Raw genomic sequence first — 21,125 nt, 5'->3', positions numbered from 1 at the left:
ACACACACACACACACACAAAACTGGAACATGACTGTCTTAGTCAGGGTTCCTATTCCTGCACAAACATCATGACCAAGAAGCAAGTTGGGGAGGAAAGGGTTTATTCGGCTTACATTTCCATACTGCTGTTGATCACCAAAGGATGCAGGGCTGGAACTCAAGCAGGTCAGAAAGCAGGAGCTGATGCAGAGGCCATGGAGGGATGTTCTTTACTGGCTTGCCTCCACTGGCTTGCTCAGTCCACTCTCTTATAGAACCCTAGACTGCCAGCCCAGAGATGGCATCACTCACAAGGGGCCCTCTCCACTTGATCACTAATTGAGAAAATGCCTTACAGCTGGATCTCATGGAGGCACTTCCCCAACTGAAGCTCCTTTCCCTGTGATAACTCCAGCTGTGTCAAGTTGACACAAAGCTATCCAGTACAATGACGATTTACAGTTTAGAAAGATTAATTATGGAAAAGGTCAAAGACAGACCATGGTTGGTATGCAGGAAGAACCTTGACCATCATGGGAGCTGTGTTTAATTTCCCCATATCAACACCACTTCAATTATCTAATTTATTTGTTTGTTTACTTTGCAGTGCTAGGGATTGACCCTGGGGCTCATGAATATACCAATACATATCATGGATTTCTAATTTTCCTATACTTTAACATAAGCTAATATATTGCAACAGTATGGGCTTCCAGGGACATTAGTGGCATAAAATTGACACAAAAATGTTACTGTGATGGGGAGTTAGTACTATGCATCCTTGCTTACTTTTTAAAACAAATCAAAACACTGTTCAGAACATTGGTATTATGCTAATAGCTGAAGTGGTTTTGGCACTAATGAACCCGGTTATCATTCCATAACTCTACAGCAATTCTAGAGCACGGCTACCTCATTACAAGTGGCACAATCCTTAACTCCCATTCAGGGACAGGAAGGATTTATGCGATTTTTTTTTGACACATGGTATTTTAATCCTTGATTATAGAATGTCACTGGGTTTTGAGTCATCTCTTCTATGTAAAATATTTATTTAACTATCTCTTCTGCAGAAACAATTCATTTTAATATATACCTGCCATCCAGGTGTACTCTGTAGATTCAACAGCTATGCATGACTCAAGCTAATTTCAAGTGGACAGATATTTTTGTTCCCTCCTAATCCTTGGTAGACAGCCTGTGTTTAGTGATGAAGTCTTTAGATCCCGGTTACCAATTGGAATTGCACTAATTTACAACCCAAGGAGATAACAAAAACTTAGGATTGCATTTAGCTTTAAAATGTCTTTAAGATGACAATGGCTATGGTATTTCTTTCTGCATGGGTCAGAGTAATTTTAATGTACAAGTTCTTTGGAAGTGAAAGGTTTTATAACCTATATCAAGCTCCATGAGCATTTGGTGAATGTAGAACTCTAGTCAGGCTACAAGAAGCTACACGAAAGACAGTGCTCTAACGTGATAACCTCGTGGGTCAATGCACAGCTAGAAGACTGCCCTCTGTTCCTGCAAAATGTATACTTAGGAAGTATAGTCTGACTTCCATCTCTGACCAAATCAAAACACAGGTACTTAAAAGAACAGTGCCAGTCCAAGGTAGGCTATGTGCTGCCCAGTCCACATCCTCCCTGGGCATCTGAGACAGCATTGTAAGAGAGTCTTCAGTTAACAGGTTTTGGTCAGAAAGGCAACTTTTTTGACAAATGCAGACATGGGCAGGATCTCTCTGCTGTGGAAAAACTACCAGCATACTTTGAGCAGACCCTTTGCACATAGGCTTGGGGCAAAGGACTGATGACATCTCAATTTTATACATAATAAATGAGCCATTTTCTTCAATGCATCAGAGCAGTTTTCTTGATTGTGCACACACATCATTGATGCTAAGCCTTAGATCTTGATTTTTCTCACACCCCACACAAAGTATATCTCCATAGATCTGCAGACCACAGTTCATCAACAGTGCATGCAGACAAAACTGATTTAAAAATTCAAGCTTCTGTCTCCACTAACATTGGCTGATAGAAGCCAGGATGGAGAGGAGAGATACAGGTAAAAACTTTGAGCCATTGTGCAGGTACTCAATGACTGATGCTCCAATCTCAGGCAGGAAGCAAGCTTGGGGGGGGGCAGATCTGCATATGCTGTCAATAGGACCAGTCCCTCCTGGGGATATGCATTCTTGATGTCAAGGGAAGCATAAGCTGTGGGTAGAAATGGAAGGGGATTGTGAAGGTATACACAATATAACCCAGCCAGGATAGCTGTGGTGGTAGGGACAGGGCAGAGTGCTTCCTAGAATAAGGTAGCATGAAGGTGAAATGAAGCCGATCTAGTTAGCAGAAGAGACAACAGTCACCCACAGGTACTAGGCAGACAGCACAGGACCAGTTTCCTTAATGCCATCACACCCCGAGACTGATTTATAGCTGTTGGTGTTTGTTTAAATGTACACAGTTCTGCTTTCCTGTAGCATTTTTTTTTTTTACACTGTTTGTGCACATGGCTATTCTTTAGTTTGGAAAACACTTCTATTTATCATCTGAATTATCATGCAGAACATGCACAAAGAATGAAAAGCAACTGAGATATTACCACAGACATCAAATGCATGTGACAGAAATGTAATCAGATCTCAGCAGGCACAGACAGAGAGCAGAAGATATCCTCTCTGTTTCTGGGTAGTTGGATAAGAATGGTGGTGAAGCTCAGGCCATGGCAACCTTAACCAGACAGCATTCAGAGAAGACCACCATGTGGGGTGCGGAGAGCAGCATGGACCACTGTTGTCCTGGATCACCAAGGCTAAGGTGAGCCCAGGAAGTGAAAAAGGTGGCAGCTTTTAGGAGAACATCTATCATTCCTGCCCTTATTAGCTCCAAGGCCATCCAGTCTCTTCTCTAACCAAGGATGGAATATTATGCATGATATTAAATAAGAATCAGATACTTTCTCATCCGCTATCTTATCTTCCACAGCATACACTGGGGAGTGTCTCATTATCGGGTGGTCTAATCTTATCACAGGAACAAATGCTTTTTACACACACACTAAAGCAGTTCATGGGATGGTCAATTTCTAACAATACATGGAAGCCAGCCAACATGCACTTCACTGAGACCATACTGTCAGTGCACCAAGCAGCTTAAAAGGACTAAAAGTGGACACAGGATCACCTGTGGCGAAGACAACATTCCTGGAGACCAGACGGTGCTCCACAATGGAGAACTGTGGGAGCTCGATCCTTTCCACGCCAGTGACAGCCTTGTCCCCGCCACGCCAGTAAAATTCAATGTCATCCGTAGTGTAGCCATCTACCAGGAGAGAGAAGCAGGAACATGGTGGATAAGAGGCACTGTGACTAAATTGCAATGTATAGCCCAAGAAATTATTTTTGTTAAAGGGAAGTGATGGCTTTATTAGATTTAAAGAATTATTTAATATGCACATCTGTAAGGAATGCAAATAAATTAGCTTTCTCTGTGTTACCTCAGCAGTCTGATTTGTGCCAGGATGATCCTGAAAGACAGAGAACTAGGACTGTGGGAGATGAGAGTTTGGACCAGAGTTCTGAGTGACATTATAAACACCCAGACATCATCTATTTGAGGATTTCCACACATCTTTACAGCAAGGAGTATGATGCCAGGGGAAAGCAGGTATGGAGATTCAGGAATAGCTACAGAGACTAAGGGCCAACTTTCCCCATCAGAGTCTAGTGGCAAGAGTTCCTTTAAGGTGCCTGCCCATTTTAGAAATGCCCTTTGCTGGGACACTCTTGGCCCAGATACACTGGCATAGGTGTCCTCCTCACAAAGAGAGTGAGAATGAGAGAATCAATGAGAAACAAAGCACTGTCTTATCTCACCTCCCAGGAGTCACCCAGACGATCACGGCAAATTGTACATTTATTTCCAGCTCTCTTTGTATTTTTTATTTTTCTTTGTTTCTATTCTTCCTCTCTTCTTTCCTCTCCCCTCCCTTCTTCCTTTCCTTCTTCCCCCATCCTCCCCTTTCTCCCTTTCAACCTTCTCTCTATCCTCACTTCTTTCCCATTCCTTCCTTCCCTTCCTTCCTTCCTTCCTTCCTTCCTTCCTTCCTTCCTTCCTTCCTTCCTTCCTTCCTTCCTTCCTTCCTTGTCTTCTTGTTTCTCCCTTGAGTCAGACCTCATGACTGAACACCCGATGACCTATACCATCTACTAAGTGCTGGAGTCACAGAATTCAATTTTTCAATTAGATCAGTAAAACACAAAACTGATTTTTTTTTAAAATCAGTCATATCATTTTTAAAACGTATCATTGCAATGCAAAATAGAATTTTGTACTTGAACACATACAAAATAAATGTATCCAGTGCTTTCATAGCCAGGATCTCAGTTTCTGCAGTGTTAATCATGTCCCTAGAGCAATCTGCTATCCTCTGGATAGACCACAGTGTGGCATCTAACATTTAGCACCTCATTCTGTCTTCCTGACCTGACAATTCCTTCTCTAATAAAATACTCACATGATTACATCACTCCTTTATATAAAGCCCTCAACTGCTTTCTAGTCAATGGATAAACAAGCTCAAACTTCTCACAAAGACCTCAGGAACTTACAAGAAGAACTCCAATGTGAAGCTCCTCCCTCTCCCATTACCAGGTATGCATCTCTCTTACTACTCAGAGCAGCTCCTGCACCCAGACAAGCTGTGCTCTCTGCAGGAGTCTTTCTGGGTGTTCAAATAGTCCATCCTCCTCCAGGTCACAAGACTTACGGAAAGCTTGCAGAAGCTTTCCATGAGATCCCATCTCCTGCACAACCCCACAATCACCCACAATTCTTTGTCTTTCAAAACACTCATTGCTCTTTCTGCCTGTTTCACATCCCTCTGGATCATGTACTCCAGGTTGGAAAGCATTTTGCCTCTGTGCTCTATATGTCCCTGTGCTTAGGACAGTTCATGCACAGGGATAGAGTGCAGCTCTATGGTAAAGTGCTTGTTTCACATGTGTGAAGCCCTGGGTTTAATCCCAGAAACAGAAAACAAAATCAAAGCTAAACATCAGTGCTCACATAGAGTTGAACCCTGCAAAGTAGGTGAGGGATAAATTAATGGATCAACAAATTTATACTCAGCTGGAAAACAAAGATACCACTTTTCCACTCTACTCCCAGTGCATAGAAGCCAGCAGAAAGGAATTCTCTGCTTGTTCTCAGACACTTTCAGCCTGGAGTCCTTTAGGACAAATCATTCCTTACTCAAGAAATCCCTATTGCCCAACACCTGCTGAAGTCGGGTCACACTGCAATAACCGTAACACCCAGAGGTGTGTGCAGGCAGTTGGAGATGAAGCTGCTTCCTAAACAAAAGCTCGCATTCACTTCCTAAAATGTCCAAAGTCTCAGCAGAGCCATGGCCTCTATCCAAACAGAAGACATTAGACATCCTAGGATAAACCTAGGAACTATAGGGATCACCATCTTTCCTCTGAGCCTTTGAAGCTCCATGGCCAGTGTCCTCAAAAGCTCCAATTTTGCATCATTGGATGTGACTTTACATTCCTCATCTCTGAATTCACAGATGTCAGGAAGCATGGGCATTGATCAGTATAGCAAAAAAGGAAACAATGTGGCCAGCTGTGGCCCCAACTCTGTACTCCCTCATGGTGCTTAAGCACCATACATCCCCAACCACAAATACTTCCAGTGACACCAAAAAAGCAAATTCTCTTAACCACCCAAATATCAGTAGAACACCAGTTGAGATTAATAATAAACCGGGCTGTGATAGACTCGGTACAAACACTTGTTGAAACTAGTAATAAGGCAGTGTGTGACAGGTCAGGATCAATAGGTGGCACTGTTCAGGTGGCAGGAGGCACATCTTGTTAGATGTTAGCAATGCAGCTTCAGTTCTCCCGTAGAAGTACACAGCACTGAATTATCAATAAGGCATCTGAACACTCCTTAAATTGGAGAAAATTGCCAAGATGCAGAAATGGCCAGCTTGTAAGGCCACAATTCTGATGGGAAATGAGTTTCACTCCAACTGCCAAGGGTCTCAGCAGTCCAGCCACTCAAGCATGATGAAGCAGATTGTAAGAAAATTGCATCTCAGTGTTTGCTGTGTTCTTGCTGAATGGTTTGAGATGGGGGACATTTGTTTTCTCCTATTTCAGCACAGAAAACAGACTATCTAATCAGATTAGAATAAAGTACTCTTTTACACTGAGTTATATATCCACACACACACACACGCACACGCACACGCACACACACACTCCAGTCTTTCAATTTTTTTGTTTCTCTCTTGCTTTTGCTTCCTCTTTTTGTATCTCTGTCTTTCTCTGTGTTCACAGTAACATTGGTAAGAGTCAATTCTTTAGTATCTATTTTGTTTTGTGCCTTGGGAATGCTACCTAGGGTCTGTGTATAGAAAAACAAGCATTCTACCATTGAAGTGCCTCCTGGATTAATTTTAAGATAGATATAAATATTATAAGAATATTGTAAGTGCTTTAGTATACATGCTAACTTACAATGACAAAAACCAACAAAACAACTTAAAATTCAAAGGACAAGAGGAAAGCAGACTCGAATACACACAGCTTTCAATTTCCAAGGTGCAGTTTTGCTCATCCAGTGGGTATCTTCTGAGGTCCATCATGCACGCTGCTGTCGTGGTGATCCTGAAACACATAGTAGGGGTGGCATTAGAGACGTGCTAAGGAATGGAGGAGGGAAACTGCTTCTAGACAGACATAAGTCATATACACATAAGCCCTCCTTCCCAAAGTCCACATGGCCAAAACTTCCCTTAGGATATACTGAGAATTTTGAATGAGTAAAAATTCCTTGAATGCATGATTTGAATACACTATAGGTCAGTTTTATCAAGAAAACCAAATCACACTTAATTTTACTTCATTTACCTGTTCTAAATTGACAAGTAAAAAGTATACATGATAATGGTGTGTGGAGTAAGATTGAGAAGTGTTCGTGTATCATAGAATGAAATAAAGGAGTGCACTCCATCTAATAATCCAAAACTAAATACATTTTCTAAATCATGCAATTATTTAGCCTAATATTCCACCCTATTCATTAGAACCGAGTCTATAATTGAGATTTTTACTAACTGTTTTCTAATTCGTCTCTCCCAAACAACCTGAAGTCATATGCCCATGTATGCACATATACATTGGTAAGGACATTGTGCTTAGCAGCTTCTCACTCATTGTCATACTATGTAGAGTCAGAATGACAATGCAAACTGAATGGAGAAGCCTGAATAAGTCCAGGAGTAGCTCCTTCCTGCCAATCACTGTTTCTGAGATGTAGTACTTATTCAGATTTTTCCATTTTGCTGTAATAATGATGCTTTTTATATAATTATATATATTGATAAAATATTGACAGGAGCCATCAAAGAGAAGCTAAAAATTTGCATGTGACCTTCCTGAGATGAGTCAGTATTGGATTAAATATTATGACAGCAGGCAAGGCCCATAAGAAATTCATTTTATGTGAGACTCCTGCTATTAATATACTTTTCCTATTATTATTAAACATATATAATAACCACTAGGTATTGCGTCACCCTTTTGAGCAGATCTCTGCAGAACAACGAAGATGTACTGTTTTGTAGTGATGCTATATAGACAAATAGATGATCCCTTAATTCTTACTGATTATCCTATAAGAATAATTTTCTGATATTCAAAACTGCATTGAGAATGCTGCCAATCCTCAAGTGCCATGAGTTAACTGCTTCTAAGAGAGCAAGCAGGCATCTACTACTCAGAGCACATTCCAAGAGGTTGTAAAACCATTAACCACGGCCATAAAAAGGGAACTAAGGATTTACTATAGGTGCAAGGACAGAAGATAAAGTATTGACTGGGTTTATCTATACAAATGTCACTAATATGATAGTCACAAAAGTTATGGTATTTAACTTTCTATAATTCTTTAGAGCTGGAGACAGATGATTAATGTTTAGCCAGATAATTACTCCTAAATATTCTCTGTTAACTTCTTGTTAAAGATGTGTAAGTGCTGAGGACAAAGAGAGGAGACAGAACTGAGGAGAACTTTTTAGATAGAACTGTACACAAAACAAACATAGAAGTAAAGGCAGTGGAAGTAAGAGCATTGTTACATCAGAGCAGGAGGAGAGAGCAAGATTAGAAGGAGAATGCAGAGTAGAATAATTTAGAAACTATCAGGCGACTTAAAAAATTAAGAGAGCAATATGCAGAATACAGTGGGGAAGAGAAAAAAAAGAAGCCATAGAGAGCAAATGGAGCAAGCGAGCTTCTCCTTATCATGGGGTAGAACAGGTCTTTTCTTAAGAGCAAAGCAGGTTTAGTCATCCTAGAGAGCACAAAGCTTGCTCCTAGCAGACTTGCTTTTAATTCATTTAGCAATCATAGAGTAGAAGCTTTTTCTTTCTCTTATTAGAGCTTATTTTTGATCCAGAGTGAGGGAGTGTTTTCTGCACTGGTGCTTTGTCTTTTGCTTCATATACATATGTAAGTATGGATGTGTGTGTGTGTGTGTGTGTGTGTGTGTGTGTGTATGTGTGTGTGTGCCTAAGTATGTAATTATGAGATAGTATAAAATCTGGACCCAACTAGTTTGTGTGGAGTTTTAAGAATATGTATGCATGAATCAGTATATGAATTTATGTGAGTTTAATCTATATTTGCTTGAGTAAAAGGCTTTCCTTCTATGAGCATGACTCTCTTCTCCTGGTTCAATGAAAGTTTATTACTCCAAACTTCCCCCTTGCCTGACAAGTGAGAGGCATCTGGACTACAGGGAAATGGCTCTAGCAATTAACCCATTACTTAATCTCCTGATTTTTTAAATTGGATGTTTTCCTCATTTACATTTCAAATGTTATCCCCTTTCCTAGTTTCCTCTCTGAAAATCCCATATACCCACCCCCCTGCTCCCCAGCCCACCCACTCCCACTTCCTGGCCCTTGCATTCCCCTATACTGGGGCATAGAGCCTTCACAGGACCACGGGCCTCTCCTCCCATTGATGATCGACTAGGCCATCCTCTGCTACATATGCAGCTAGAGACATGAGCTCTGGGGGTGCTGGTTAGTTCATATTGTTGTTCCTCTTATAGGGTTGCAGACCTCTTCAGCTCTTTGGTTCCTTTCTCTCGCTCCTTCATTGGGGCTATGCCAGTGCCTGGCAAATACAGAAGTGGATGCTCACAGTCATCTATTGGATGGAACACAGGGTCCCCTGCTGTTTTAAGATGAGGGGTTGATGCCAGAGACTGCTGCTTCTGGCCTGAGTGGAACTCAGACAGGCATGCAACTACTGCAGCAAAGTGACTTAGATTAAAGATAGGTAAATATTTTATTGTGATACAGCAATCTTAATTATCTTGCCCCCACCAATGCTCATCCCCATTGGCTTGCCTTCAAGAGAGAACCAGAAATAAAGAAAAACAGCCAGGGCATGGCTACGAGCAAAATATGTGTTCACTACTTTTCATTCTTTAGAAGTAATACTTAGAAAACCCCATGACTATAGAGAAAGTCTGCATGCTATAATAAGTTAGCATACAAGTGAGAGCTCTGTGAAAGATCAGGCTCTGTTGGGCTGTAGGAGAAAGAACAACTGGGGTAAGGGAAAGTGTGGGAGCACTAAGAGAGAGGGCAAGGCTATGCAGCACAGCAGAGACTCTCACTTAACTTAGGCTAGGTAAGTAACTTGAGTGACGGAGGGAAACTTGCACCATTTACCTCTAGAAGAAATGGGAGGGACAGAGTTTCAGAGCCCAGAGTTGAGAGCTCAAGCCCACTGAATGGATCTGGTCAAGTTTAATAAGCTCCAGTGCCATCATGGGCTCTATATTTGCAATTCCCAATTCTCCCATATATGTCTTGATGGGTATCTTCCTGTTTCTCTTCTCTCTTCTCCCTCCTCTTCTCCTTTCTCCTTTCCCTCCTCCCTCCCACTTTCCATCTCTCTTTCACTGCTCTCTCCCTTTCTTTTCCTTTCTTTCTTCTCTCTCTCTCTCTCTCTCTCTCTCTCTCTCTCTCTCTCTCTCTCTCTCTCTCTCTCTCTCTTCTGAGAGAAGGACGACTAGTTCCACTTCCATGGACTGCTATAGACTGAGAACTACACTCCTATTTCTAAGGAATGATGGCACCAATCAGTTAAACTTGAGCATTAGCGGGTGAGTGTAGTGGTTGGTGTTACCTATCCAACTTTATAAAAGTTAGGATCAGCAGAGAGAAGGGTCTTTAGTCATGCCTGCGAGTGATTTTCTTACTTGAGGTATTTAAGGTGTGAAGGCCCACTCTGAAAGAGAGCTCAACTATTTTGTAGGCTGGACCTTGGCCTGAAAGGAGAGAGATGCAAGCACTAGATTGCAGAGTTTTCAGATTCCAGATGCAGGGTGACTCTGGATTCTGTGACATCTCCTTCCTGATGGACTAGAGCCTGAAACTGTCATCTGAGAGAAACGCCTTATCCTTTAAATTGCTTTGGTCTGAATATTTTATCAAAGGCATAGGAAAAAGACACCGAGACAGTGAAGTTCTCCCCTCAGTAGATTTTATTTTATTTTTTGATGTAAAAACATGAGGTAGTTTAATGGCAGAGCTCCGGGACGATGCGTACCTCACACAGGAGGCAGAGGCACCGACATAGATAATTATTTAAGGTTTTCTTTTTTCTTTCTTTCTTTCTTTCTTTCTTTCTTTCTTTCTTTCTTTCTTTCTTTTTTTTTTTGCCTTTTGCCTTTTGCCTTTTGCCTTTTGCCTTTTGCCTTTTGCCTTAGAAAAAGAATTGCCTGGAATCTTTCTGTGTTAGTGCATACTTCTTATAGAAAAACAGAGATATATGTATATGTGGTGGGAACAATGAAAGCTGATATCCTAGACAGTGAGACAGGAAATATACTGCCATCCACAAGGTTGACAGTTTCCTACTTCTATTCGCTGTCTCTGGCTCTGTCTGTCTGTCTCGACCACCTCTATCTGTGTGTGTACATAGAAATAATAATATGCATATAATGATATTAGAGATACACTATATTAAAATGATATATATTTATAATCTATATATTCTTTTTCTCCCTTCCATTGTTTTTCTCTTCCCTTTCTTCATTCACTTTCTTTTCTTCTCTCTTCCTTATTAAAATTCTTTGGTTTGGTTTTTGTACTCAGACAACAGCCAGTCAGAGCTGTGCTATGCATGTCAACAGACACATTCACCATTTTGCCAACTGCTTACTATTATCATTTTGCCAACTGTTTACTATCATCATTATTCATTACTATTCTTCCCATTTGCAGATGAGTAAACAAGGGTTATATAGAACAACTGGATTAGCAATTCTCATGACCCTATAAGGCAGAAATATCTTGGGACCAGGCAGCCTATCTTGGACAACCTAGTTAGTTTTTCACGCCTCTTTACCTTTGTATTAGTAGGGAAGAAGGCAATTGTGAATATTATTTTTAACGTTCCTAGCTGACTACATGTTGGCACTATCCTTGCCAGCTTTCTCAAATACAGTCAAAGTTAAAGAACCCTGGTCCTGTTTTCTCTCCCCACTTTGCCTCACATCAATGCATCCATTGCATTAAGCACCACTTACGAAAGGGAACTAACTATCCATGTGACTATTGACTGGTTGACTCTTTGTCTACTTTGGTTTGAGTCTACAAAGTCAGAGCTAAGCCGGCCCGGCCTACAGCAGTAATCTGTTAGTACCAGAATGATACCTCCCACAGCAAGTGAGCCACATAAACTGGAAGAATAAATGACTTAGTTAAAGGGGCAAACTAGGTTGGAATTGTTACATGGCCCTTCTTGGCTTCAAGGTGGTAGATATGAGATAGCAAGAGATGACTGTTCACAGTCAAGCACTCTCAGGAAGAACCGTGGACTCTCTTAATAGCCAGGGTTTCACTGTTTAAGAGGGTCAGAGGAGCCCCTTGCACAAGATCAAGTAGTTGCTGTGAATCCTTTTCCTGTAAAATAGAACCTTGCAGAATCCAGTCCACTGTCCACCATTGGTGTGAGAGTATTAACTCAATGAAGATTACAGTGAAATATACCTTTGGTTCTGATTCCAACCTTGTCACCCTGACAGGACAAGGGATGGACTAACATAAATGTCACAAAACTAAAAACAAAACAAAGAAACAAAACAAAACAAAACAAAAAAACCCAAAACAAAAAATTCTAACTGTGTCTCTAAATGAAGCAGTACCATACAGCAGCTGTTGTTTTCCAGCTAACCACTCTTTCAATCTATTTTGCTGCCTATGCCAACTCTCATGATCTGCGTTCCAGACTGTCTGGAAGCCAGGTGGTTTTGGTTAAAAAGGCAACCATCGTTTTTCAAGGTCTAGAAACTTAGGTGCTTAGACTGAACACCTATGCCAAATACTACAGAGAACACATTCTTCTTTAGCAAATTCTTACAAGAGAGCTGTAGAGGTCACAGGACATGGGTCAGTAATTTATTTATCCAACTTTTTTTTTTTTATGTTTTGTCCAGTATATACGGAAATACATTTACAGGAAGGTCCAAAGCCTTTTGTCACGGAGACTCCTTGAGGTTGTTACTTCAAAAATCATCAGAGCAAGCTGAGTGGTTTGCAGCCTTCTCCTCACTTTTCCTAGATGAGTGGCACGAAAAGGGCATTTTTGTCTCTCTTAACTATGAATCAAACCCAGAACCTGCTTTGTCTGATGGGTAGTAGGTGGGACAGCTTGGTAATCACAGGAGGAACTGGTTTTTCCTCTGCCATGAGAAAGCTATGCCAGGAGAGTCTGCTGGTCCAGGAAAATGGACACAGGGACAAGACTGAGATGCCACTAGCATTTCTCAAGGATATCTCGGCAGGCTAGCTTATGACCACTCACACTCAGCCTATGGGTTATATTATGTGCATTAAGGATTTCCAGGTGCTTGTTATACTGCAGTAATGTAGCAGCTGGTAACTACTCTTTAATGGAGTATTTTTTCTATAACAGAGGTATCTGATTCTACACAGAAGCATCAAGGTTAGTGCCTTTGTGTGCTGTGCCATTTCTGGCAGGTGAGACAGGCTAACTTTTCTCCTATCCATTTGTAAATGATCTGCGAGGAGAGCTCTACCAACCATCACTGTGCTGAAAAACAAACTAGAAACCATAGTGCCCTAAACTCCCTGCCAGTAAAGTAGGTACCCAGGACCAAAGACCAAGAAATTTGTAAGAAAAACACCCTCAGCTCAGTACTCTGGTGAGAAAGGGAAAGACATTAGGAAAAAAGCCAGAAAAGTACTTTGAGACCTGCCTACTATCTTGATCTGATTAGAATGCTTTGGGGGTGAGTCTCTCTAAGACCACACTAACCCCACCATGCTGCTTGGGGGTTGTATGTGTTTGGGGACTACTTTTTTGTGCTTACTGTGTTCTTGAATGCACAGAAGTTCCTTGAACATTGCAGTTAGCCAACTTCTGTTTTGCTTTGTTGTTTTGTTGTTGTCGTTGATTTGTTGGTTTTGCTTGTTTACCTCTTGGTTGTATTTCTGTTGTCATAGTTAAAATTCATTGCCATGTCCAGTCTCATGCAGTCATTCCCATTTTGTTCTAAGAGTTGCATAATTTTAACTCTTAAGATTCGGATCCATTCTGTTGTTTTTTTGTAGTTTTAGAGTCACTGACTTCCAGTATTTCCCAGCATTATTTGCTAAGAAGCCTCCCGACTATCTCTTGAATACTTTTGGCATCCTTGTCAGAATTCATAGAGTTGGAGAGATGGCTCAGCAGTTACAAACACGCGTTCGTGCAGTTGATCTAGTGCTCAATTCCCAGTACCCATATGGTAGCTCACAATTGTCTATTCCTTCAATTCCAGGGACAGGAGATCTAGCATCATCTTTAGGTCTCCATAGTGTATATAAGCACTGCATGTATAAACATGCATGAAAAACTGCCCAAACATAATACAATAGGAGTTCAAAATTAATTTAAATATGTCAAGATTTAAATTCCTCAGTTATCCATTCTATTTTACTATACAGTGTGTCTGCCCTATGACAAGTGGCTTGTTTTGACTACCATAGTTTTGTAGCAAATTTTAAAACTACAAACTGTAAGGCTTACATCTTTCTCCTTTTCAAAGGTTATTGGAGACATGTGGAATCAATTGGGATTTCATTAGGAATTAGAATGGGGTTTCCAATCCTACAAATACTATTGTATTCTGATTGGGTTAAGATGAATGTGGAAATGTCTAGGGACTCTCCTCTTAAATTTACATATTTCTATCCAAGACACAAGGTATCTTTTTTGGTTATATCTTCTTCAAATTCTTTTTTTTTTTTTTACAACATTTCATAGTTTTTAGTGTCTAAAATAGTCTTCAATTCTATGACTAAAGTGATCCCTACCCCTGTATAGTACAACATGCCTATAGTCTCACCAATCAGGAAGCTGGGGCAGGAAGATTGAAAGTTTTAGGTCAGTCTGGGCCACCTCAAGGGAAGATGTTGTTAAAAAGCAAACATGAGTTACAGTGAATGATACCAATAGGATATGAAGAAGATAGAAGGATCACACAACCATTCAAATAGCCTGGGATAACCTTTAGGGCCAGAGACATGGTTCTCACTAGTTAAGAATACATACTGTTCTTATAGAGCTCATATCGGGTAGCCCATAAGCACCTATAACTCCAGCTCCAGGGGATTCAATGCTTCTGGGGTTTGCATGTACCTGAATTCATGGGCAAGTACCTCCACAACCACCCTCACATTTATACTTTGTTAAACATAATTTTTAAACCTCATTTAGAAAGCTCAATTTTTATCTTGTTAGATGATGATCTGAATGGATCTTCTTTTTTCCCTGCCTTTTAAGAATGTTCATTATTACACAGAAGTGCAGATTCTGTTTATTTTGTCCTCAACAATTTTTCTGACTTCATTTTTAGCTATAATAGACTGTTGTATTTATATAATCCTTTGGCTTTACACATGATCGTGCCATCTGTGGACAAGTAAGTTTATGCCTTTTTTTCCTACTTTGATAGAAGTGAAAATTGTGCATTGATTTTAGGATAAAATTTTTGGTCTTTCACCATTATGATTTTATGCATTTTCATACAGAATTAAATCATCTAATAAAGTTTACTCTGTGTGCACTGCAAGTTCTTTTCATGCAAATCTGTTAAATTTTGTCTGCTTGAATTGAAATGATCATGTGTGTTGTTTTTCTTCATTTTATTACTATAGTATATTACACAGACTTTCATGTGAAATTATTTTGTAATATTTTCTATTTCACTAGGACTTATGTTGCTAGATTTGATTTGTTAATATTGTGTTAGTTTCTGCATAAGGATTCAAAAGAGATCCTATCTGCTGACTTCTCTTCCAGTAGCATGTTGCTCTGGCTTTCATACAGCTGTATTGCTGGCCTTACAGAACAAGTATGAACTAAGAAAGCACCATTATTTTTCAGTGTCTGGTAGAACAAACTAGAGGAGCCAGTCAATGCAGAGCTTTTCCTTTGAGAGGTTCATATTGCCTAATTTTTGCATGATTCCACTTTGGTAGGTTTTCATGTTTCTTAAAACTAGTTCATTTCATCCAATTTTTATAATTTTATAGCACATAACTTTACTTGTACTTCTTGTTTGTAAATAATTGTTAGGGAAGTCCCATGTTTTTTTTAAATATTATTTTAGTTATTTGAGTCTTTTGCCTTTTTTTGTTGTCAATCTAGACAAAAACTTGTAATGTGTTTGGTCCTTACAAAATACATAACTTTTGTTCCATCCCATTATTTTAAAAAATGAGATTGATGGGTTTTTGTTTTTGTTTTTATTTTTATTTTTTTGTAAAACACTGAAAATATACATTCACTATTCATGGAAAAACAGGTGCTTTCTTCACTGACAGTTTTTCCCCATGAGCATTTAAGTTTACACTGGTCTGACTTGTTGCAAGCGTGTCATTGTTTTGAAAAGCTCACAACAGGAAGGCCTGCAATGAGAGCACAGGGACTTTCACTTCCCTACCTTCTACACTAACACAACATTTTGCTTAAATCTCAAATCTCTTGGCTCACAGGGAAAAGAGATAATCTCCAGCAGACTGGCACATGACAAAGAAACCACAAAGCAAATGTAAGTCTGGAGCCTGAGGAGTGCCCAATCCCCTCAACCCCAGGAAAGGCTTCGGCCATTTCTGTGCACCACCTCTGAGCCTCTGACCTACTCTGCTTCAGTCTATCACCATTGCACAGTAGCTTTAGGTTTTGGCTGCCACCTGCTTCTATTTCAGTTCCTTAAGGTCACCGATGTGAGAAGACTCACCTTTTCAGTGAACCATTCTAAATGGCTAAATTACTCTCAAAACTCAACACAGAGATTCGTCTGGTTAATATCTCTCTTTTTCCCTTTGTGGCATTTGGCTTAGTATGTTCATAGCTGTTATATCTTCTTGGTGGCCCTTTAATAAACAGCTTGTGTTTTGTCTTTTGCTACAGTTCTTCACTTAGAGCTGGCTTTCTCTAAGTTCAACACCATTACCTCACACATTTGGCTGTCATCCATATGGGATACACGCTTTCACCCTTTCACTCTGAGCTTACTTGGCTCTTGACTGAGCTCTGCATTTAGACGTCTGGGTAAGTCTGCACTTCTGGATTACTTTTTGTAGACAGTGTATAATTAGATCCTGATTTATTTCTAGACACTCTGATCTGTCAGTCTAGCTTTTGATTGGTCAATCCACTTACATGCTAACACAATTGCTAATAAGAAAGGACAGGTTGCCACAGCAATGCCACTTGCTTAATTTGTGTCTGGGAGCTTTTTCTTCCCTCATTTAAGAAATCTGTTTGATTCCTTGTTAGTGTGATTTGATTTCCTTCTCATTTAATTTGCAGCTATTTCACAGATATATTCTTTTTTTTTGTTACCATGCATATAAAATTTACTATCTTGAATTTATAACAATATACTTTGTTCTAATATATTATCTTCAATTAGCTCTGCATCCTATATTACTGGCATTATGAAAGGTATCTCTGAACACTGTATGCCTAAAACATCAACTTATAACTACTTGTAGGCATATTTCTTTTCGGGAAGAACAGTGAGATAAGGCATTGCTATGTAGCCAAAGCTAGTCTAGACCTTGTTGCAACATAGTCCAGGCTTATAATTTTTCCACCTCAGCTTGCAAAGTGCCAGTGCATGTGTCATTTAAGTCATGTCTGAATATTAATTTGAAAGTGGAATTACAAGTAGTTTAGTACTACTGATTCTTATTCACCATCACTGGACACCATCACAGCTTCATATGCTTTTGTGCTTGTCCAGGAAGTTTTCCAACACTTCCATTGAAGCAGGCCTTTTTACAGAGAAACAAACTGTCTCAGGGTTTACTTATATTGGAGAATTTTCATTCCTTTTATTTATAAAGAGCCATTTGTACATGCAGCCTTGTATGTTGGCATTTATTTTGCTAGCATAAATATTATCCAATTTGCTTTGGAGTGCAGTGTTTCTGGAGACAAATGGGCATGTAATATTTTCAAGAATTCCATATCTGGGATGCATTCGTTCCTCTTGATACTGTCAAGATTGTCTCTGAATTTAGTGTCTGGAATTTTGGTAATAATATGTTTCAACATAGGTCTCTCTGGTTTTAGCCACACTAGACTTCTATGGGAATCTTGGATTTGGATATTCATACCATCCAAAAAAAATTGGTGATGCTTTCAGACATTTCTTCAAATATACTCTCTCTCTCTACCCTACTCTGTCCCTCTTGTCCTCTCCCTCATCTTCTGGAGATTCTAAACACTTTGTTTTAATATTGTTTTCTCAGAAGTTTATTGAGTTCTGTTAAATTATCTCCTTTCTTCTTATTTCCTGCCCCTTAGATTCGACTACTTTGATTGTCATATTTTTAAGTCTATGAATTCTTTCTTCTGTATGTAAAAATCTACAGTTTGATCCTGTTAATGAATTAATCACTTTAATTATTTTAGTGATGGGGTTCAGCACTTCTGTTGGGTCTCTGTGTCATTTCTATTTCTTAGTTGGTTTTGTGCACTTCATTCAACCACAGTCATTTATTTCCTCAGTTCTTTCTTCATCTTTTCTCTTACCCTTAACAGGGGACATGAAGATGAATGGTGTAACATTTTACTTAGCAGATCTTATGTCTAAGGAGCTGTCAATTCATTTTCTTCCTTTGAGATAAATATATTTTCTACTTCTTTGTAGTCCTTAGGCTGAAACTTAGGAATTTGATTATAAAACTGAAATGAATGAAAATCAGATCCCTATTTGTTTCCACTTCCCTCATTCTTTGCAGACTGGCTGTTCACTGGAGAACACTGAAGCCATATAATATGCCTGCTTTGTGACAAGACATCAGTCCTAAACAAAAAATTTAGGATTACTTGGGATTCTTAGGACCATATACCTTTCCTAGAAAGTATTATGGTTTTCAAATTATCTTGTGTATATAAATAATTCCTAATTTGCTCATCTTCCTACCTTTTACTTTGTGCTTTTATTACGGCTTATTTTACATCCTCTTTAAGGGCACCTATGTGCCACTGTCAGTTTGTAGCCTTTATGAGCTGGGCCATTTTCTTTTCTTGCCTACATTCTGAATTATAAAGAAGAAAACACTCACTGCTTTAGTCATCTTGGTATTCTGCACACAGTTTAGAATACAACTTGATAATTTAAAGCATAGGTGTCATCTCCTCTCTCTGTTCTTAGGGAAGAACTAGAAATTAGAATAGGATGCAGAATACAGTTTCTCTTGATTGTATATTTGGAAAGTAGCTATGTACCCTGAGCTGCTTTTTTAGTTACTATAGAAAATTGTGTCAGAAAGAGTGTATCAGTTTCCATGTTTCTTTGGGGAACAACATCTCAGAGGCTTTTTGTCTCCACCCCTCCACTTTCAATCCCTAGTAGAACAATCTGGACTTTCATGAAAATAGAGTCTAGATTATTAAAGCTTAGACAGTAAAAGTAAAAAGAAGAAAACAAAACAGGCAAGCAATCCGCACCCCCTCAAAGTATTTTACCATATCGCATAGGCTAGCCTGTAAGTTGTAGCAACAATATTTCAATTGCCTTCTGAGGCTTGGAATTATAGGAGTATAATTATAGTGTTTAACCCTGGCTGCAAATAAATATATTTGATACCACAACACAAAATAATAAAGAATATAATAAAGCAATACGGTTGTAGTAGGTAATAATTATTAATTAGAAAGTATAAACTAAGATGTCCAGAAAAACATGACTTGTCATGACATACAAAAAAAAAACCTGAAGAGACTATAAAACTAATAGGGAAATTCAAAGTAGTATGAATTTTTTTAAAAAATATGTTCTGTGCAGCATCACAGCAGATACTTTTAAAAGCAAATAAAACAGGAAAAAAAAAGTCCCACCTACAATACGCCCAATATTAGTAGTGTAGCTGTACCTAAGGAAACAGACTCCATCATTTTAACATGTTGGAACAGAATTCTGGAGGTACAGATTTTCACAAGGAAATCTGGCCAGTATTTAAGGATGAAATTAAACCTAATTTTACAAACCCCCAAAAGAAAAAAAAAATCCCCAAATTTCAAGTTATACTAGAGTTATAGTAATAAAAACAGCATGGTACTGGTCTACAGTAGACTCATTGATCAGTGGAAGAAAACTGATAAGCTGTATAAGCTGATATTCCTAAAGCTATATGACAAAGAGACTAAAAATACACAGGGGAGGAAAAACCAAACCAACCAAACAACCAACCAAACAAACCAAAACCACCATTATCTTCAAAAAATGGCACTGATCAAACTGAACAGCTACAAGTTGAAAAATAAAACTGGATACTTCTTTATCTCTCACCCTTCATAAAACTCAAATCTAATTGGATTAAAGATCTTAAAGGAAGATCAGATAACCTAAATCTGATGGAGGACAAAGTAGAAAATTCAATTGAACTGCTTGGCACAGGAAAGAACTTTCCAAACAGGATGCTAATGGTGCAGACATCAAGAACTACAATTAGAAAATGGGACTTACCTCAAAGTAAAAAGTTTCTGTGTAGCAAAAGATGCCATCATTCAAGAAAATCAGCACCATACAGAATAGAGAATACTCTTTACCGGCTATCCACCCCTCAGAGAGTATCAGAATATATAAAGAATTCAAAAATCAAAACATCAAGAAAACAAAAAGCTCAACAAATAGTGGGCACGGAACTAAATACAGAGTTCTCAAAAGATGAAATATAAGTGGTTGAAATTTTGAAAACAATGTTTGACATCTTTATTCATCAGGGACATCAAATTAAAACTGCTTTGAGATTTCACTGTACCCCAGTCAGAATGTCTAAGTTCAAAACTACAAATGACAACAAAGGGTGTTATGTGGGGAAAAGGGAACACTTACTCCCTGATAGTGAGAGTACAGCTTCATATAGTCACAGTAGAAATGCAAGATTCTTCAAAAACTAGAAAAAAAAAAAAGATCTACCACATGAGCCAATTAGACCACCCTTCAGCATATACCAAAAAGACTCTATATCTGACTACAGAGATAAATACTCATCAGTGTTCACTGTTGCTCTCACAGTAGCCAAGAATTGAAAACAGCTCTGAAGTCCATCAGCAGATGAATGGATAACAGGTTGCTAAGAAAAACAAAATCATGAAATTCTCTGGTCCATGGATAGAACTGGAAACAATCAGTCTGCACAGGGTAAGTTAGGGCTAGAGAGTATAACAGTCCATGTTTTCTCTTATCTCTGGGTGTCAGATTTGAGTAGTCAGGTATGTGTGTTTCATTTGGAATACCCATAACTGCTTGGAAATTGGTAAGAATCCATAGAGAGAGCTTTCAAAGGAGACAGAAAAGAGTGATATAAAGAAATAAAGGGATGGTACAACACGAAGGATTAAACTGGGACTGGAATGGGAGTCAGGGAAAGAGAAAATATGGAGAGGGATCAATAACACTAAAGACCTTTTGAACACATATAGAAACATACAATTGTGGAAGTTTTCTAATGCCCATGCATACAACACACACACACACACACACACACACACACACACACACA

At 39.1% G+C, this 21,125-nt stretch overlaps 1 protein-coding gene across 2 annotated transcripts in view; it reads right to left on the bottom strand.

Moving 5' to 3' along the window:
* The window catches only part of Gabrb3 (gamma-aminobutyric acid type A receptor beta3 subunit), a 239,435-nt gene that overhangs the window by 34,299 nt on the left and 184,011 nt on the right, over positions 1-21,125 (bottom strand). For both annotated transcript variants that reach the window (XM_021197353.1, XM_021197343.2), the window contains exons 5-6: positions 6,596-6,678; positions 3,179-3,316 (exon numbers count right to left, since the gene is read on the bottom strand). In XM_021197353.1, the coding sequence (XP_021053012.1) occupies positions 3,179-3,316; positions 6,596-6,678 (221 nt within the window). The remainder of the gene's footprint in view (positions 1-3,178; positions 3,317-6,595; positions 6,679-21,125) is intronic.

The sequence above is a fragment of the Mus pahari genome, chromosome 1 (genome assembly GCF_900095145.1).
Source record: "Mus pahari chromosome 1, PAHARI_EIJ_v1.1, whole genome shotgun sequence".
Lineage (NCBI taxonomy): Eukaryota > Metazoa > Chordata > Mammalia > Rodentia > Muridae > Mus > Mus pahari.
Note: the sequence above shows the minus strand (reverse complement) of the source record. Positions and strands in the feature narration are given on the sequence as shown.